Source organism: Delphinapterus leucas, chromosome 6 (assembly GCF_059928025.1).
Source record: "Delphinapterus leucas isolate spDelLeu-1000000601 "Yukka" chromosome 6, BTC_Dleu_Yukka2, whole genome shotgun sequence".
NCBI lineage: Eukaryota > Metazoa > Chordata > Mammalia > Artiodactyla > Monodontidae > Delphinapterus > Delphinapterus leucas.
Genome location: NC_143134.1, coordinates 9,454,788 through 9,473,730, shown reverse-complemented (window position 1 = coordinate 9,473,730; position 18,943 = coordinate 9,454,788). Strand labels below are relative to the sequence as shown.

At 46.2% G+C, this 18,943-nt stretch overlaps 1 protein-coding gene across 1 annotated transcript in view; it reads right to left on the bottom strand.

Annotated features, from left to right (window-relative positions):
- PALLD (palladin, cytoskeletal associated protein) overlaps positions 1 to 18,943 on the bottom strand; it is a 382,354-nt gene that overhangs the window by 173,365 nt on the left and 190,046 nt on the right. The window contains exon 9 of the mRNA XM_089912674.1: positions 17,195 to 17,534. Coding sequence (XP_089768800.1) covers positions 17,195 to 17,534 — 340 coding nt within the window. The remainder of the gene's footprint in view (positions 1 to 17,194; positions 17,535 to 18,943) is intronic.

The following is an 18,943-nucleotide window of genomic DNA, read 5'->3' as shown; positions in this document are numbered from 1 at the left end:
TGGTCTGTGTGAAGTAGTTTAGGTGGAGAAAACGATGCGGGGTGAAGAATACACTATCAGATTATATACAATAAACACATCATGCATATTTCAATGTTTCCGATGAATCACGTCCTACTTCGGTGTAACACCTTGATCTGCCCTGAGATAACCTCAGCTTGACGAGGAATGGAATCATTCTAAGGTAAGAAAAGGGAAGAATTGCGCTTTGAGCTCACGTTTGCTCTTGGAACCATTAGTAAACGCCCTCTGCTTTTCTGAAGTTTTTGGCTATGTTCTCTGGCCTTAGATAACATTTCCAACAGACCCGGAACTTCTGAACAGGAGTGGATAAGGGACCGCCTTTCCACGTCAACTCAGGTGGCTCTGGACTAACCCCCAACGATACAGACTCCATTTCCTCTGTATGCAATGACTCAAGCCTTCTTCAAATCATCTCTCCATTTGTTTTTCAAGTTATTTACTACTTGGTGGAAGAGGGATTCTCTCAGGCCACAGACAAGGATGGGAGTTCTGGGTCGACTGTACTTTGCAGAGGTCTTTGTCACAGGAAGAGAAGTGGACAGGCCTTGGTGAATTTAGAAACATCTCCCTAATGATGTATCAGTTGGTTAGCAAAACAAAACGCTTTGAGGGCTCCAGCATTTCGTGAGAGCATGACAAGCAAGTAGGAAATGTCAGCCCTTAGCCAGCAGCGTGTGACAGGTCTTCTGTGGGTCTGTGAGCAGTGTTTCCTGCACAGCTACGGATCTTAAGCTTGCACAAAAGAAGCAGCTGTCTACCAACACTTTGTAGCCTTCCATCAGCACTTTCCCCATTTCTGATATTCAGGGTGCTAAAGTTCATACGTGTACTTTTCAGGAACTCTAGGGTGACTTGAATGAAAACAAAAGCTCCCAATCTGTCAGTGATTTTCCATCAATTTTTTTTCTCACTACATTTTTAAGGTGGAGGAAGAAAAAAGGAACATAACCTAGGAAAAAGTCCCTTTTTTTTTTTTTTGGCAAGTTTTGAAAGTTGCTTATTTCAGAAGCTTTCTATATGTGTAGTCAAGGAACAAAAGAGTCATTGACCACATTCTCTTAATAATAATAATCAGAACAATGACAGGTAACATCAGTTGGGTACCCGCCCCGTGGCGCTGCTCTGTGCCAGCACATCATTGCCTGTGACCACGGTCCTGTGACGCAGGCACTCATCCCTCCCTTTACTCAAGACGAACCGAGACTTGGGTCAGTGAGAGGCTTGCTCAAGGTCACCTCGTTAGGCAGAGGTGGAGATTCTGTCTCTGTCTACACTGCTTTCTGAGGCTAGAAAGAGTCTCCCTTTCAAAACAAGGTCCAAAGTTGTAAACTGTCTTTTACTAACAAGTGGTGGATTGAATGGCTGCATTTTATTTTTGTTCCTTCCTTAGATCTGAGAGAGAGAAAGACAGAGAGACAGAGAGAACAACTGTGATTTCACTGGAATATAAAGGGCAGGGAGCTGTCACTGACTTATGTGAGAAGACAGTGGAAACCAGGTGCCCACAGGAGGTGAAGCAAACAAGAAGGAAGCTCACGTGAGCAGCTGAAGGCCTGGCCACTAGACCGCTGTGAAGGCGGGGAGGGATGGCTCTGAGTACAGGAGGACAGGCCAGCTCCACCTGCCCCTGGAGCCCCTTGGCCATTCCTCCTTCTCGTCTTTAAGGGTCAGGAGGCTTCTCTTGTGGGGACAGAGAGCCAGCCAGAGTCAGACCCAGCGACGCTTGGCCCAGCAGAGAGAAGGGGCGAGAGAAGAGGCTGAAGACGAGTGTGGGAATTAAATGGGCACGTCCTCCGAGTGATGGAAGCCAGCCCTGTCCCCGTGCAGCTCCCAAATGCCGTCTGCCAAGCACGTCCCTGCCCCGTCCACCCTCAGCCAGGGAAGGAAACGGAATGCTTTTCTTTCTAGAGAAACTCATCAACCTACGAGGAAAGACCTGCAGAGGCTGACATTTTGGGTCCTTGCCAAGTCCTAGGTGATGCCTACCAGCTGGCAAACCCCCAGCAACAATAGTTTCCAGTCAACGTGTGGGTGCCAATCAGCATGAGACGTTAAAGAAAACCTCAGACATGAAATTTAGCCCAAGTAGATTTAAAAAAGAAAAAAGGAACTTGAGGGAATAGAGAAAATGCAGAAAATGGGGGTGGGGGACTAAGTAACAACAATGACAGTCACCCCCCAAAAACCTCCAGTGATTAAGAGCTGCAAAGAGATAAAGGTCATTACAGCACACATGACAGGGTGAACTGACAGGATGCCACAGGAAATTTAGAGAATGAGAAGGAAGCCTTGGGAAATGAAAGTATGACAGCAGAAATGACAAATTCAGCAGGAAGCATGGAAGACAAAGGTGAAGAGATCTACAGAAAGTACAATGAAAACAGGCAAGAAAAGAAAATCAGAACCTCAGTTCTAATGTGGGAGTTGGAAATATCATGATAATACAAGTTTCAGAAAGGACAGAGAGAGTGGAAAGGAAATAAAAAAAATGATGAGAAAATTTCCATACTGTACACTCACGAGTTTTCCAACGGAAAGGGCAACTATCCTAGCTAAATATCCTGTACAATGTCTGAAAAATACTGCATACCACCAAGCAAATTTCAGAGCACCGGGGATAAAGAGGAGATTCGACATACCTCCAGAATGAAAAAAATCATAGGTCACACACACACAAAGGGCCAGAAAGCAGGTTGGCATTGGACTCCTCTACGTTAGCACTAGAAACTAGAAGAATCTGAAGCAATTTCCTCAAAATTCTTAGGAAAACTCTATCATTCCAAACCAAGCCAAACTGTCATTTCAGTGTGAGGATAAAATAAAAAACATTTTTCAGACAAGTAGGGCTTAGAAACCATTGGTCCTTCACACTTTCTGTGAAAGCTACTGGAGGGTTTGCTTCTGGCAAATGAGAGAGGAAAACAAAAAAAGTGAGACACATGGCATTTAGGAGCCAGGGAACCAGGAAAGGAATGAGGTGAAGACACTTCCAGGATGACAGTGAAGGGGGGTTGAGGGGAACAGTTGTGTCCTGAGCGACAGAGCAGCTGGTCAAGAACGGAGGAGAGGATGCGGGGACTCTCCTGCATTTCAGACATGTTCACGTCAGGACAATGACATGAGAAACACAAGGTTTAATGCACCTCTATGTTCACTGCAGCACTATTCACAACAGCCAGGACATGGAAGCAACCTAAGTGTCCATCGACAGAGGAATGGATAAAGAAGATGTGGTACATATATATGCAATGGAATATTAGCCATAAAAAAGAATGAATAATGCCATTTGCAGCTATGTGGATGGACCTAGAGAGTATCATACTGAGTGAAGTCAGACAGAGAAAGACAAATACCATATGATACCACTTATACGTGGAATCTAAAATAGGACACACATGAACTTATTTACAAAACAGAAACAGATTCACAGACACAGAGATCAGACTTGTGGTTGCCAAGGAGAGGGGGAGGGAAGGATTGGGAGTTGGGATTAGCAGATGCAAACTATTATATAGGATGGATAAACAACAAGGTCCTACTGCAGAGCACAGGGAACTATATCCAATATCCTGTGATAAATCATAACGAAAAGAATACGAAAAAAGAATATATATGTGTATAACTGAATCACTTTGCTGTACAGCAGAAAGGAACACAACCTTGTAAATCAACTAGACTTAAGAAAAAAAAAAAAAAGAAATGCTTAAGATGCTGACTAGCTGCCCTGATGGTCCCAGTGAGACCCGACAAGGATACAGACAGTTCATCATAAAAACAAACCCACGACCGAGACAGGGAAACAGAGTGAGTGAGCCAGAGGGTTATCTTCCAAATGCATCGATAATTCATATTGGGCCACTTATACTTGCACAAAATCTCTGAAATAGTTTCTTTGTGACTTAAGCAATTCTTTATTTTGAAATGTCCCATCAATGCAACATGCCCAGGTTGCATAAGTAGCTGCAATTAAGACTTGCTGGAGGAAAAACGCCCAACACGTGTACTAAGTCTACATGCAGGATGACACTAACTGCTCCTATCGGAATAAATATCCACCCCGTCACCTGCCTTTGTCAGGCGTGGACCGTCCGGTGCACGGTGGAGACTCTTCTGTATGACTGTGTAGAGTGGTTTTTCATTCCTGTAAATTCCTCGATAATCCTGTTGCACCTTTAGACAGTGTTCTGAGTTCACGCTAATGTCAACATGAACCATAAATGAGCAGACTGCTTCCTAGCACAAGACATGCTCACTCCACAAGAAACCATCAACAAAACGAAAAGGCGACCCACCAAATCGGAGAAAATGTTTGCAGGTGATACGACCAGTAAAGGGTTAATACCCAAAATATACAAAGAGCTCACACGACTCAACAGTGAAAAAGCAAACAACCCGATTAAAAATGGGCACAGAGGACCCGAAGAGACATTGTTCCAAGGACATTGTTCCAAGGACGACATACAGAGGGACGACAGGCACGTGAAAAGATGCTCAACGTCGCTAATTATCAGACAAATGCAAATCAAAACCACAATGAGGTATCACCTCACACCTGTCAGGATGGCCGTCATCAAAATAACAAGTAACAAGCCTCGGCGAGGATGTGTAGACAAGGGAGCCCTCGTGCACTGTTGGCGGGAATGTAAACCAGCGCAGCCTCAATGGAGAACAATATGGAGGGTCCTCAAAACTCAAAAACAGAACTGTCATGTGGTCCAGTGATTACACTTCTGGGTATTTATCTTCAGGAAATGAAATCACTATTTCGAAGAGATATCTGCACCCCCATGTTTGTTGCAGCATTATTTATAGTAGCCAAGACATGGACGCAACCTAAGTGTCCACTGACGGATGAACGGATACAGAAATAAAGATGTTCCCTCTCTCTCCCTCTCCCTCCTCCCACACCTTCCACACACACACAGGAATACTATTCAGCCATAAAAAGAAGGCAACCCTGCTATTTTCGACAACATGGATGGACCTTGACCGCATTATGCTACATGACAGACCGAGAAAGACAAATACTGTATGATCTCATTTTTATGTGGAATCTTAAAAAAAAAAGAAAAGCCCCAAAACAAAAAACTGAACTCATATACACAGAGAGGGGATGGTGTGGTAAGTGACATGGGTGGAGGGGCTCAAAAGGTACAAACTTCCAGTTATAAGATAACTTAAGTCCTGGGATGTAATGCACTGCATGGTGACTACAGATAGCAACACTGTGTTGTATATTTCAAAGCTGCTAAGAGAGTAGATTTTTCATGTTCTCATCACAAGGAAAAAAGCTTGTAACTCTGTGAGGTGATGGGTGTTAAAGAGACATAGTGTGGTGACCATTTCACAATATACACATATATTGGAAACACGCTGCACACCTTAAATCAATATGGTGTTATATGTCAATTATAGCTCAAGAAAAAAATTTAATAAAAAAGACCCAAAAAGTTGATGTTTGTAAATTTCATGTGAAAATAGATCGTGGAGGAAATCTGACACCAGGGGGAAAATGACTCACCGATCTGGAAATAAATCCAGAAAAAATGACAGATCGCTCATAACCAAGTGGGATGCAGTCAGCTAGAGGGACTTGGTTATTTTCTCATATCACCCTAAATTAGTTTGTTCTAGACTCCGTGGAGGGTACACTGCAGACTGATAAGGACTTGGGAGGAAGAGAGGAATTCAAAACTTTAATTTATCCGTTTATAGATACTCACAGTGTCAGGGCAACTTCTAGTCACTTTTCAGAGGTCAAACTCTTAAGAAATCAGCTATCCAACTCAGGCCAGCCCCCCACCCAAACACCCGACACAGACCTGGCCTTGCAGGACCGCCTCCCCAAACACTCCCAATTGGGAGCTGTCTTTGATGCCTCCTGTCTGCCTGGACCCCGCGTAGCCCCTTCATTCCACTCCAATCCAGGTCTATATGTTTGGGGCCTGAGCTGGGTCCAGGAGTAAGTCTGCGTCATCGCCTGCCTGCATCCATCCCTGCAAGATGGTCAGGTATGAGAAGACAGCGGAGGAGGTGCAGCCTGAGATGCAGAGCAAAGGTAGGACCGGCCAGGTGGGCCCCAGGCTCTAGAATCTGTTTCCATGGTGGCTTCCCTTGTCCTGACTGAAAGGACCCAGAACAGAGACAGCATTGAAGAGATGAACCTTCCTCATTCCATTCCAATTGTTGTTGGAATTCCAGTTTACTGAGATTGCTTCCTACTGGCACCAAGAGTGCAAAACAGAACTTTGTTGTATAAAAGCAGCCTTTGGCCCTTTGTTATGTGCAAAATAACGACATGTGCATTTCCCTGCAGGTGATACCACGGTGAACACGGGAGCAGAGGTCCTCAGCAGAAATCAAATTCTCAAGTAATGGACACTCAGGGGACATCTGACTGCTTTTAGAAACCTCCCTCTGCCATTTCTTGGTAAAAATTAAAAATTCTTTATTATCTTTCTCTCCACTAAGGCAGCTGTTCAGTATCAGACTGTTAGAGTAATGACAAGACCAAACATAATTCTGCTCTTTTAAGACAGAATAATTAGAACACACATGAAGTGAAACTCCTGCTGTTATCCTAGAAGGTCCCATCGTGAAACCCTCTCCTCTGTGAGAATGCTTTGTGACAGAATAAAAATAAATGTGAACATTTCACATCTGAGTTAGAGGACGCCCTTTGAAGAAAACAACTGCTACGAAGGAGAGGCGGATACCAGACAGGAAACAACGATCACCCAGAGCGAGGCTTCACCCCCGTGACCAAAACTACTTGCAAGTCCAAGCTACAAACTCCATTTTAGAAACTACAGAAGACGTTTTTACTTTGCAATGCACTGCACTCAGGCCATATTTCACAGCTTTTTTTTTCTTCCCTACAAACAGTACTACATATAACGATACATCCCTGAAACCAGATGGCACAGGAACTATTTTCCAACAAAGAAAGAAACAAGGACGAGAAAATATTTGTGGTCTTTCCAGAAACATTTCAAAACCTTCCCATTTAATGGCAATTGCTAGGAAAGCAGAAAGTTTGAAATGATAGCCGAGCCGTATAATTACCCATATTTGACCGATGTATAAACTCCTCTGAGAAAAAGAAGACCAGAGAGCTGGACCTACACTCCTTGTGGTCCCTGACGTGCATAGTGAAGTAAAAATATTTGGATAGTATGTCAGTGATTCCACGGTTTTACTAGCTTTGTATCAGGAGGCTCACAGCTGGAGCCCCTCTAAGGCCGCCTACAGAGGATACACCCGCCACTCCATGGACATAAAAAACCAGATCCGCAGGACATCGTGAAACAGAGCCAGGCACAGAGCAAGCACGCCCCAGGGTTTCTGAGTTGAGCTGGGGCAGAGAAGTGAGCTCTAGCAAACAGTGCGAACGGAGACAGCGACCCCAACTAAAGGTTCTTATTTACTAAGGCATTTCCCCGGAACTTCAGGAAAAACCCTGACAATCACTGTGTATCCTCCTAACAGCCTTGACAGAAGGAGGTGCCCATACTCTCCTGATGGGAACCTCTGCATCCAGGGGTCAGAAGACGTGAACTTCGTACAGCAAAGTTGGAGGTTCTGATTGCAATTAATTTATAGTTTCCTTTTGAATAATGGGGCAAATCTGTGTGTGAATTTATGCGTGATTATCCAGCCAATGTGCTTCATGAAAATCTACATATTTTATCCAATTTGTTTAATATGTACCTTATTCTCAAAACCAAATGAAAGAACATCTAATTCCTTTTGAGTAATGGAGCAAATCTGTGTCTCAATTTATGCGTGATTATCCAGCCAACATGTTTCATGGAAATCTATTTTATCCAATTCGTTTAATATGTACCTTATCCTTAAAACCAAATGAAAGAATATCTAGTTCCCTGCCACATATGGAAAAGGTTTTTCCAAAACCAACATTGATCCCAGTGCTATCCACAAGGTTTGTGTAATCATAACTTTAGTCGAGTAAGGAAACAGTCATTCTTAGGTCTGTTGAGAAAATGAACAGTCTGCACATGTAAGAGGAACCAGCTCAGATAAAGCTCCCTGGGACTAATGTTTTCACCATTAGGTGATGGCTTCATTTGAATGAAGGACTTACACATTCACAGAGAAAAAGAAATCAATGGTAAAAAAAAAAAAAAAAAATGGGCAAGCTATGTACTTCAGCATGCGGCAGACAAATAAATTCTCTCGTAGTGAAAGCTGCAGACACAAACCAAAACCCAATATATATGGATTACAGACTCATGAGCCTTAGCTCAATTGTTCTTAAACGACTGTTTTCAAATATCAAAATCTAGGAAAGAGGCGTGTTCAGTAAAAACCCAGCTCAAGGTCCTCCTTGGATACAAGAGGTTAGTAACTACAGAACGGATCACAGTGCTACAGTGGAAACGAAGTGAGCAGGGACGAAGAAAGAAGTACGAACCATACCAGAAATGGCTCCTTCCACTTCTAACTACAAAGGCCCTGGGTTGCTCTTTGTGAAACACCAGCAGGTGATCCCAAGGGCGCTGTGACGTCCTTGCCCTCCCACCCACCTCCTCTGATGCAAACCCGGCCCTCCACTCTCCTCGCGGCCTTCCTTCTCCTCTTGCCCCCAGACCCCTCTTCTATGGGATTATCTGTGGGATTCTTTGTTTCTACCCAACATCCCACCTCCTCGGTGTCATCGGAAATGCTTCTGCGCTGACTGGAAGCTGGATTTCCTTGAGGACGTTACTAACCTCATCGTGATCTCCTCTGAGCAAGGAGAGTCCTGCAGGGTTCCGGATCCCCAGTGCACTCTTAGCACAGCTCCGCCATCACCCCTAGGCAGCTGCCTCTCCTTCCGTCTCTGTGCTCCTGTGTCGCACTCCCTCTCCCCTGCCCATCACCAACGACCTTGGCCACGTCCTCACTTTGCTGATGGCTTCACTACTTCGTAGCACGTGGTTTCCTGCCACCCACTTTGGCCATCGTCCACATAAATGCTCCTTCTAAAGTGTCCACTTCATCGCTCCCTGACTGCTTCCTCCACTCCTGTGACCCTGACCTCCACTACCACTGGCTACTCAAACAGACACCACTGGAATTCCTCTACCACGTGGAAGTTCCTTCTTTCTTAAGGGTTTGAACGTTCAGAGTCTTCTCTGTAGTCACAACTTCTGTTCCCTTTTCCTGTTTTCCCGTCTCACCCTCCGAGTCGTTTTCATTCTTGGTGTAACTTCCATTTTCTTCAGTTCGATCTCTTTTCCCCTTAAGCCCTGATTCGCCTTAACCTGCTTCCCTTTCTGACCCCACAGGGACACAGCTGGTGGTGCTGGCGTGTGGGGATGCGTTGCTCCTACCACCTTCAGAGGGCTGATGATGGCCGAAACCAAGTCCTGAGACCACAGTCACTGAATCCAACGCGGATCAGTCTCTAACTTCAAACGCGTTCTCATTATTTCTACAAAACACACAGCACCGGTCCTGGAGTTCCTTATCCCTTCTCATTGCTGTCTTCAGCCTTTTTCTCTCTTCATCTCCCACTAACCACAACTCCGCTCCCGCTTTCGGCAGGTATTTTACTGATAATATTGTTATTTGACTCGGAACCTCAATTTTCCTTCTCGTATCTTTTCTCCCTCACTGTTGCTTCTGAGGGAAAGGTCTCATCCTACTTTCTGTGCAAGGCCTTGTATGGATTATCTGCTAAGCACTGGTCTTTAAAATATTTGGCTTATTTTTGGCCTTAAAATGAAAAGTTATCTTACTCCTGTTACTTTTGTTTTTTAATTAATTTTTATTACTCCTGTTACTTTTATCCCAACACCCGAGATGCGCAACTGGAGAAAGGGGTTGGGTTTGGGGGAGCAGAGCCAGTGTATGAGGGGCAGCATCACTCTGGAATATGGGGCGTTTTCTGGGGAGGGTCTTCCAGGATGGGTTGTCAAAGCCCAGATGGAATCCCAAAGCCCCTGACATCTAGGAGGAGAGGGGCGCTCCGGGCGGGGGGGGGGAGGGGCAAGAGCGCACAGGGCCAGAACCTTCTGCGTCCAGCTGTGCTCAGTATGGTGGTCGCTGGCCTGAGGCTGAATGGAGAAGGACGGATGGGAGAGACAGGGTGCCATGGGCTTACTGCTTTTAAGATAACACTTTGTAGCCATAAAAGAACGCTTACTGTTGAAAATTCAGTTGGAAAATCAAGTCAACGGGAAAACATAGTCTGCTCAACAATGCACCACGCAGAGAGCTGTAACGTTTGGTGCATTTCCTTCTAATACATAACACACATTTTATTTTATTATTTTTGGCCGTGTGGCTTGTGGGATCTTAGTGCCCCGACCAGGGAATGAACCCGAGCGCACGGCAGTGCAAGCACCGAGTGTTCTAGCCACTGGACCACCAGGGAATTCCCACATGATACACATATTAGTTGGCTGAAATAGTTTATAATTTCCCGTGAAATTAGTCTTCAGCGCCACGTATCATTTTGCTTCTAGTATTTTTTGTTTAATGCTCTGTTGCTAATATTTGGACAGCAGACTTACAGCACGATCTCTGGGCATGTAGTTCATACGTGGCTCCCCCTTTAAAAAATAAAAGGTCTCTACCCAGCAGGGACTACATTTTTCAACTTACTCTGTAATCACCAAAGGGGCCCTCATATGCGCTTAGGCCAGATGAGATGGACACACTGAAGAGAGATTGCATCATCATTTACTCTTTCACGGAAAGCACCCAATATTTGAGATGAATATCTGGCACTTCCTCTGGATGGCTGAGAACTACTTCAAAACTATGTAGATTATCTGTAAGTATTTTCAGCTGTACTTTAGACACCAGATAAGGCTACCGGCCAGAAAAAGGACTCAAGCTTCTTCAGGAAAGGTAATTAAAACTTTACACTCACCAAGCGACTAGCACAGCAGAGCGCCCATATCCTAACATCCAAGAATGTGACTCTGTGTCAGAGCCAATATTGAGGTGAAAAAACCATGAGGAAGGAAGGATACATCGAGATGTTATTCCTTCCTGAAAAGCTTTAAGCTTCAGGAAGTTCCTTGATTGGACTTCGCATTCCTGGGAGGGGCTGCCTCAAAGTGATTCAACATCAACACTGTTCCTGCAAAGCCATCATCATATTATATCATGAAGAGTCCACACCCGCATGGCCAGGGGCTTCAGAATTAGGACCACGGTCCCATAAACACGTGGATGAGTGTGTGCCTGCGATTTTATAATAACAAATTGAAGAAACTTCTTGCGGCCCTATTTTCTTGTCCTAATATTACTTTGAAAGCCCTTCTGGTTCTATACTCTGCACTTCCACTGTCACTAAATTGCTTCGTTATTTGCCTAGGCTCAGCAGACAAGGAAAATCATTCAACCAGAAATGGAAGCTGGTGCCTATTAGGTTTTCGGAATCAGAAGCAGAGCGGCTTATCTTCCAAACATCAAACTGGGAAGAGAAGGCATCCTGGATTGCACGGAAGCTAATCTAGGGACTGGTCATTCTACACGTCTGCGTGACGCTGACAGACGTGCAGAATTGTGTGTGTTCCTGCCAGTGTGATCTGAGCAGTACTCGGTCATAAATTACTCAAAGGTAACACCGCTGCCTTCTTCCTCTTTGTGCCTTGGGTGCCAGCATCACCCAACACTGCAGACACTCATCAGGAGTCAGGGAAGGACACGTGAGCTAGATTCTCAGGACATTTCTGTACATTTTAGGACCTCCTGGGACTTCCCTGGTGGTCCAGTGGCTAAGACGCCATGCTCCCAACGCAGTGGGCCCGGGTTCTCTCCCTGGTCCGGGGACTAGATCCCGCATGCCACAACTAAAAGACCCCGCATGCTGCAACTAAAGATCCCGCGAGCTGCAACGAAGACTCGGCGCAGCCAAATGAATAAATAACTTGTTTTTTTTTTATTTTAAAAGAATGACCTCTTCACAGCTGCTGGGAGAGGTCATCTCTTTGACCTTTGGTTCTTATTTTGACCTCAGTTGTTCTGCTTATCGTCTCTTTGTTGTCTGTGTGTGTTTAGACCTAGCAGGTGAGCCTCTACCTTGGATAGAACCTAAGAGACCATTGGTATTCGAATGTCAAACAGTCACAGAGTGAGACCTTGAACCCCAACCAGCAGAGGTTCAAAGACGGAAAACATCCAACTTTCCCAGTTGCACTGACCGAGCCGCACCCGGGCTTGGGCCGCGTCCAACATCAACAGGACGTGCGGAGCAGCCCAGAAGCCCTCGGCCCGTCATCCAGCGTCTGCATCGGACGGGGTGCTGACATGTCAAGCCCACATACCTTGAACAGCAGTTTGCTTGTCCTCCAGCCAGTGGGGGGTGGACAGGAGAGTGACGGGTCCCTCGTTTTCCCAAACGTCTCATTTGTGTCTACAACGTTTTAAAGTCAGACTTTCATGAAAGGAGAACACGGGAGAAATGAGAAAGGAATTGAAAAGCCTCCCAAATTAAGTACCCTGGACATCCTTTGCTAATGTGATTCTAGCCAATGGGATTCTTATTTAATCCTTCATCCTCATTCAGCTTATAGGATAAGGGTGTCAGCTGGGAGGTACTGTCAAGTGGGAAACGTCTGGGATGGGTGGGGTTGGAAAGTAGAAATCCCACAGTACATGTGGGTCAAAGTTAAGCACAATGAACGGGGTTGCTCTAAACGTGGGAGGCCTTTCTCTTCCTCTTTATGGGTCTGTTCTTGCTTCATTCATTCAGATCTTTCTGAGCGTTCACTGTTTGTCAGGCCGCAGGACCCGGCGAAAGAGCACTGAAGAGACAGTCAAGGTCTTTCGCTCTAACAGTGGGGGAAAGCAACGCCCAAAGCAACATGCAAGTAAATAAGCCACTGTGAGAAATAATTCCGTGTTGTGCAGACAGCAGAGGGCGTGGTTTACGGGGCACGGCTGGGGGCCGCTCTGGACTGGGGGCCCCGGGGGACGCGGCAAGTGGGAAGACCAGCCGCCCTCAGCAGCGGGCAGGACATGCCGGGGAGCGAACAGTCCAGGCAAGGGAACCCCTGTGCCCCTCTTAGTGTCCAGGAGCGCGGAGGGGACCACAGGGAGGTCCCAGAGACAGCAAGCCTGGCCCAGCTGAGCCCCTGATGCGAGAGCGGTGCGGGCTGCCCCCTCCTCTCCTGCCTCTCTCCAGCACCCTCCCCCTTCTCCTCCTACTCTCACAGGGCTCACGGCCGCTCATCATCATGCACATGTCAGGGCAGAACTGCACGAGGTGACACGTAAAACCCGACACCTAAGCAGCAGTGAGTTTACAGGACCTGCCCCTGTCCTCGAGACAAGCATTGCTGGAATAACCAGCTCTCTCAGGGTGGGTGCAAGAGAAAGTTGGAAGAGAGACGCAAAGGTCTGAGATGTGGCCGCTTTGAGAAGCCTGATTCAGCCTGCAGTCATTGCACCATTTTCAGGTGGGAACTCCTGACACCATGTTTTCTTTAGCGGCCGAGGGAGGAGAGAGCAGGGAGGACAGGAACAAAGGGAGATGCACCCACACCTCGCTGGGCTGGTGATGGAGCAGGTGACCACGCTGTGAGCGCTTCAGGATCATTCTCCCATCCAAGGACCTGGGCTTTGAGGGCCGGGGCATGTGCCTGGGACCGTTTCAGCCGCTGAGCTGTCCTGGGTCCAGTGCAGGAACTTACCCACGGCCTCCCCTCTAGCCAGCCCCTCCTGGGTGCCTCATCTTGCTTCTTCCACGAGACGGACGACGAATATCAAAGAAGAAAGGAATGGGGTTTGAAAACAGCATATGAGTCTTTCCATACTGCTTGGCCTAACTGAAGAGATGAGCTTAGTGGGAGAACAGGACCTGTAAAGCACCTGCTCAATCTGGCTCTAAAGTTTCCCTCCAGGGTTTAATCCTGGAGACCCTGCATACCCATGTCCTCCAGGCACTATGTTTTGGCAAGAAAAAAAGATCCTTGGGACTTGATTTCCTATTAACAAACAGAGTCGTGTATTTACGTTGAATCTTCGGGCACCATTTGTAGAGAGTGGGCAGCAACAGACTTACTTGGTGTGCCCTGAACAAGGACAATAATATAAAAAATAGTTCACAAAAGCTAGGCGTATGTTCCTTCCTTCCTCTTTTTCTCTGATAAGAGCTATGATTTCAGCAGCACGTGGCTTCTTTTCTTTGCACTGCGTTGGACGGTGCTGAGTGTCCGACACCGAGTCACACAAACAACTCTCACAGGTGAATTCCTTCCTGGGTGGAGTCTAAGTGCTCCTCTGGCCCAAGGTGCGTTGTGTCTGGCACCTGGAACTCACTGAATGGCCCACATCCAATCATGTTTAACTCACACCCGAGGGGTGGTGTCTGAGCCAAAGACACTGAGAGATGCAGAAACGGGTGTGGACGTGGATCCCACGACCATGGGCCAGGAGCACAGATGCAGCTGGAGGCTGGAAGGGCGGCAAGACCCCTAGTGAGGATTTCTGCTGGAGGACCTTGCTGCAGAAGGGAATTCAGGACGTTCTACCGTTTTGTTTCAGTCTCATTTTTTTCCCTTTCCGTAATAAATAGTGAGCTATTTGAGAGAAAAGAATGCAAAGAGATTTTCCTTCTGACAATGATAATTTTTCAGGAATCTGACAAATCAAACACCCTTTTCAGGTTCATTTATTAAGAGGACATATTTAAACTCCTATTATTTGTCCCCTCCTAATTGTTTCCTATTTGCCTACAAATGATTCAGATGAATGAAATGCCATAAAACTCCCCCAAATATAAGCCTCTCCTTTTCTCATGAAGAGTAGTAAAATCATGGGCCGATGAAAAAAGATTCAAGTGCACCAGTTTTCCCACTGCCAACCACAAGACTCAAAATTTCATTCTTTCCCAATGTATGAAGGGAAGTAGACATGAACAGGAATTTTACTTTGCAGTGACATTAATCATCAATTCCTTGGATGTCATTCTACATGATTTGCAGATGTCATTCGATGGCATTCCTACCAATGGATACAACTCCTGAAACAATGAGCAAACATTTTCTGAAAAGACCATGATAACAGAGAAAGGGTGGAAGACCTCGTACCAAACCATGACGCTGGTTACCTCAAGTACTTCTGTTTTGTTTGAATTGTCACCTCGAGCACGCACTTACTTTGTAATTAAAACAAAATCCAAAAAAGGATTGCAATTCATAAGAAAATTTTAAAATTGATATATATATTTGAAAGTGTCAATCACATATTATTTCCTACCTAGTAACTGGCAGGTAATTATACAATATGAAAATCATGAAGTGATGCTCTAAGAACATATTTAAACACATAAAGATTTGAAAAAAAGGAAAGCAGCAGGAAAATCTGCTACTAGCAATGTTATTTCTAAGCTACCAGGTTTCCCTAAATTTCGACATGAAGGGAATTTCAACACTGAAACTACCAGGTTTCCCTAAATTTCGACATGAAGGGAATTTAAACACTGAAATCCATTTTCCCTGGATTTTACTTTGTACTGAAAACCTGACTAAGAAGCAGATCATGACGCCACTCTTCAAACCTGTAGCTCCACAGCCTCTTAATAACCACCCAAGTGTTCTGTCTGCCTTTTACAGACAGCGCCCCACCCTCCCAGAGACACTGACCGCACCTAAGGTCCAGCTCAAAGCTGAAGAGTTGTTCAAACTCCTGAGATAAGGAGGGCTGCAAAGGCATGTTAACAGCCCCTCCCGTTTGCTCTCCTGTGAGTTATACTCACTTTCTGAGCTATTAGGGCAGACACACTTCACTGAGAGCCCGGCCGGGGCCCAGTCAGTGGACACCCCGCCCGTTCTCCCTCAGGAAGGCAGGTCCCTTATTTCATTAAAAGCACTGCAAATACATATTCAAGATGCAAAGATAAAGGTAGTCAGCAGAGGCAGTTCATTCAGTGGGTTGGAGCTACAAGAGTATAAATCTCTCTTAAGGCTGCCACTTCTGAGCTCCTGCGACCTGCCCGGCATCTCAGCCCGCCTGGAGTCTAGGTATGGAACGTTCGCTACCGTACACAAACCTAGCAGCCCTGCTGCCTACACGATGCGGGGTAGTAAAAGAGAGGTTTCTGAAACTGCGACACAAGACTGTCACGGAGTTTACTTTTATAAAACTGCCCGCCCATTTGTTAACTTAAGCCATCTGTCTGGATGATTTGTTACTTGATTAGTCTAATAATGCTCATAAAATCGCCTAACAATAAAGTGATGTACGGATATAAGATATTATTCTAATTTGAATACCTTACCTATTCTCACCAATGAGCTGATGGAACGGAGAATAAAGCAGGCTGTTCAGTACCAGGGAAGCAAAGAGTAACTCCTACCCTGAAGCCATCCTTCCTGCCCCAAATCACAAAGCTCAGACATCACGGGGAAACGCAGGGCGCTTTCCCAGATCCTGGAGAATTCATTCTCAAGGAAATGTGGCCACGTAGACTATGTACACATTTGATGTGACTCTGACGTTTCCACCGACCTCCATCAGGGCAGTGATCCGAGGTCTGTTCTGTTAACTGATTCCTCCTCTCTGACACTGTGACAGCTCCGATCATCACCACCCTCCCCGGTGTGGTGCCAATGGAAACAGCACACGCAAGGTTTATCATCCTAACAAGATAATGGAAACCAAATACGAAGGTGGTATCCGCGGAAACATGCCTTCCGTGGGTCCCAAAGCCCAGTGGGTCGGGCTGGGAAGCGCGCTCTGCACTCATTCCTTCCCCAGGGTCCGCACCCGCAATCTCCATCCTCAGCTTTCAGGCTTCCCGTGCTTATCTGTATCGGATTTGCTTACCGATTCTTAAATGTGAAACATTTGGAAATGCTTTTAACAGACAGCTCAGCGTAGTCCCTTCCCATCTCCTCTGGGGAGGGCTACACCCTTGCATACGTCGGAAGACTGCACCAGGCACAGATACTTTCACAGCTGAAACCAGTTACAGTTTTTAGCAAAAGGCAGATTTGACCAAGCTTCTCATTTACCTTCTTTACTTTGGGCTATCATTTATATTTTTGAAGGACCCCACTTGGTAGCAAGGTCACACCAGCCTGGGACAACGCGCCTGCAGGAGGGGCCCCTTGCCCCGTGGTGGAGCCGAGGCAAAACGGTTTCCCGGGCAACAGAGGCAATTCAGCGCAAGTACCACAGTGTGATCAAGCCGTACGGGAGTACTCACAGTTTCGGTTTGGCAAGCAGGGGGGGGGGCTCCTTTGTGGGTGACAGCAGGACGGCTGCGCTGGGAAGAGCTTTGCTGCCATCAGCTCTGCCGTTCATCACTCCATTCACTCCGTGGCCCGGGTGGACGCCGTTGGTTTCCCGCTCCGCGGCGGAATTGAACTGAAGGGCCGTCGGGCTCAGCCCGAACACGGGGCCGGTCACGTGCTGGATCTCAGCTGGTTTCTGTGAAGCCAACTCGAAAGAGCCGGTGTCCCAGATTGGAGGGGGCAGCGGGGAGGGCTGGAAGCGGCCACTGCTGGCCTCTCCGGCTGAGTCGTAGCTGCAGGTGTCCATGTTGGCTGAGGGAGGGGACAGGAGGAAGACACCATGACATGCTTAGGATCCACAGACCCTTCCCACCGTCACAGACAGCCTGGGAGCCCAGGGTCCTGTTAGCTGTTGATGGGGCAATGCCGAGGGGGGGCCTGGTTCCCCCAGGCTTGATTTCACTGCACCTGTTTCATTTCCTGAATGGCCCACCAGCTGGGAGACCAGCTACCAATTCATTAACAAATTTCAAACAAGAGCTAAAGATAGAACTTGGTTAAAACACACACACACAACACAAACAGCATCAAAAAACACAAACGACAACACAAACAGTATCAACTAATGATGCTTTGTCTTCTTGCATTTCAGCCCATGGATCCAACGGAACATCCTACCTGAGCTTTGCCGACATTAGTGTAGGCTACAAAGGTTTTCTGTGCTGGGCAACGGGTATTCACTCATTCACTCATTCATTCATCCATCATAAAGCCAAGTGAAGCTCTGAGTCTAAGGGAAATGTCTTACAATCTCACGGATAGTTTTTTCCGGTTCACATGACTGACACCAGCTGTAACTTGGTACAAAAGAAAGTTTTGCTTGTTACTGTCAATGGCCTGAACGCATCTTAAGAGTATCTTTGTATTCCTTGCCTTGCGCAGAGTCCAGCAGAGCTCCAAAAAATGCCTACTGAGGTGAACAGAAAGCTCAAAAATAGCTCTTATGTTTGGTCTAGAGCAGATTTATCCCCAAGGAAAATGGGAAATACTGCATGTTAATTTCTGCCACACGGACGAGGAGACCGGAGTTTTGGCCGCGTGGTTAGAGCACTGCACTCTTGCTGTGGCCATTTGCTGGGACCGTCTTCAACTCAAAATCAAAATACTGGGATCCTCCCTGGAGCTCTGATCATGACCCCGGAGTTTCCTGTTACCACTTAGAGCCCTCATTCCTATCCACTGGTGTCCCGTTAAGGTGAACTTTACGTTTCTTCTCTTAATGAAGATGAAAAAGCACTAATTCCCCACCACAGCCCTAAACTGCTTGTTTTTTCTGTGTCTCTGCCGCCCCCTAGCACGAGTTCTCCCTGTTCTAGAGAAATCTACGTGCCATTTGGCTGCGTCTTCACTGCCTCCTAACCATGGTGCCCCGTACTGGGCTTGGCCAAAGAGGTATTTTAAAAACCATTGTAAAATAAACAACAGAAATAAGGCCATAAAGACCAGGTAAAGCTAATTAATAATAGTAGAAAACAGTTAACCAAAGGTCAAAGAAATAAAGGAAAAGAACTGTTTCAGGTTGCTTTCCCTAGCAGTAAGTTTCTGAGTTTAAAAAACTGCCCAGATATTTCTGAATGTTGGTTTTAATAAAAAAATACATTCCTTTAGTTTTTCATAGGCGTCCAGTCTCAATGAAATCTGGTTTCTAAGATCTTTACAGC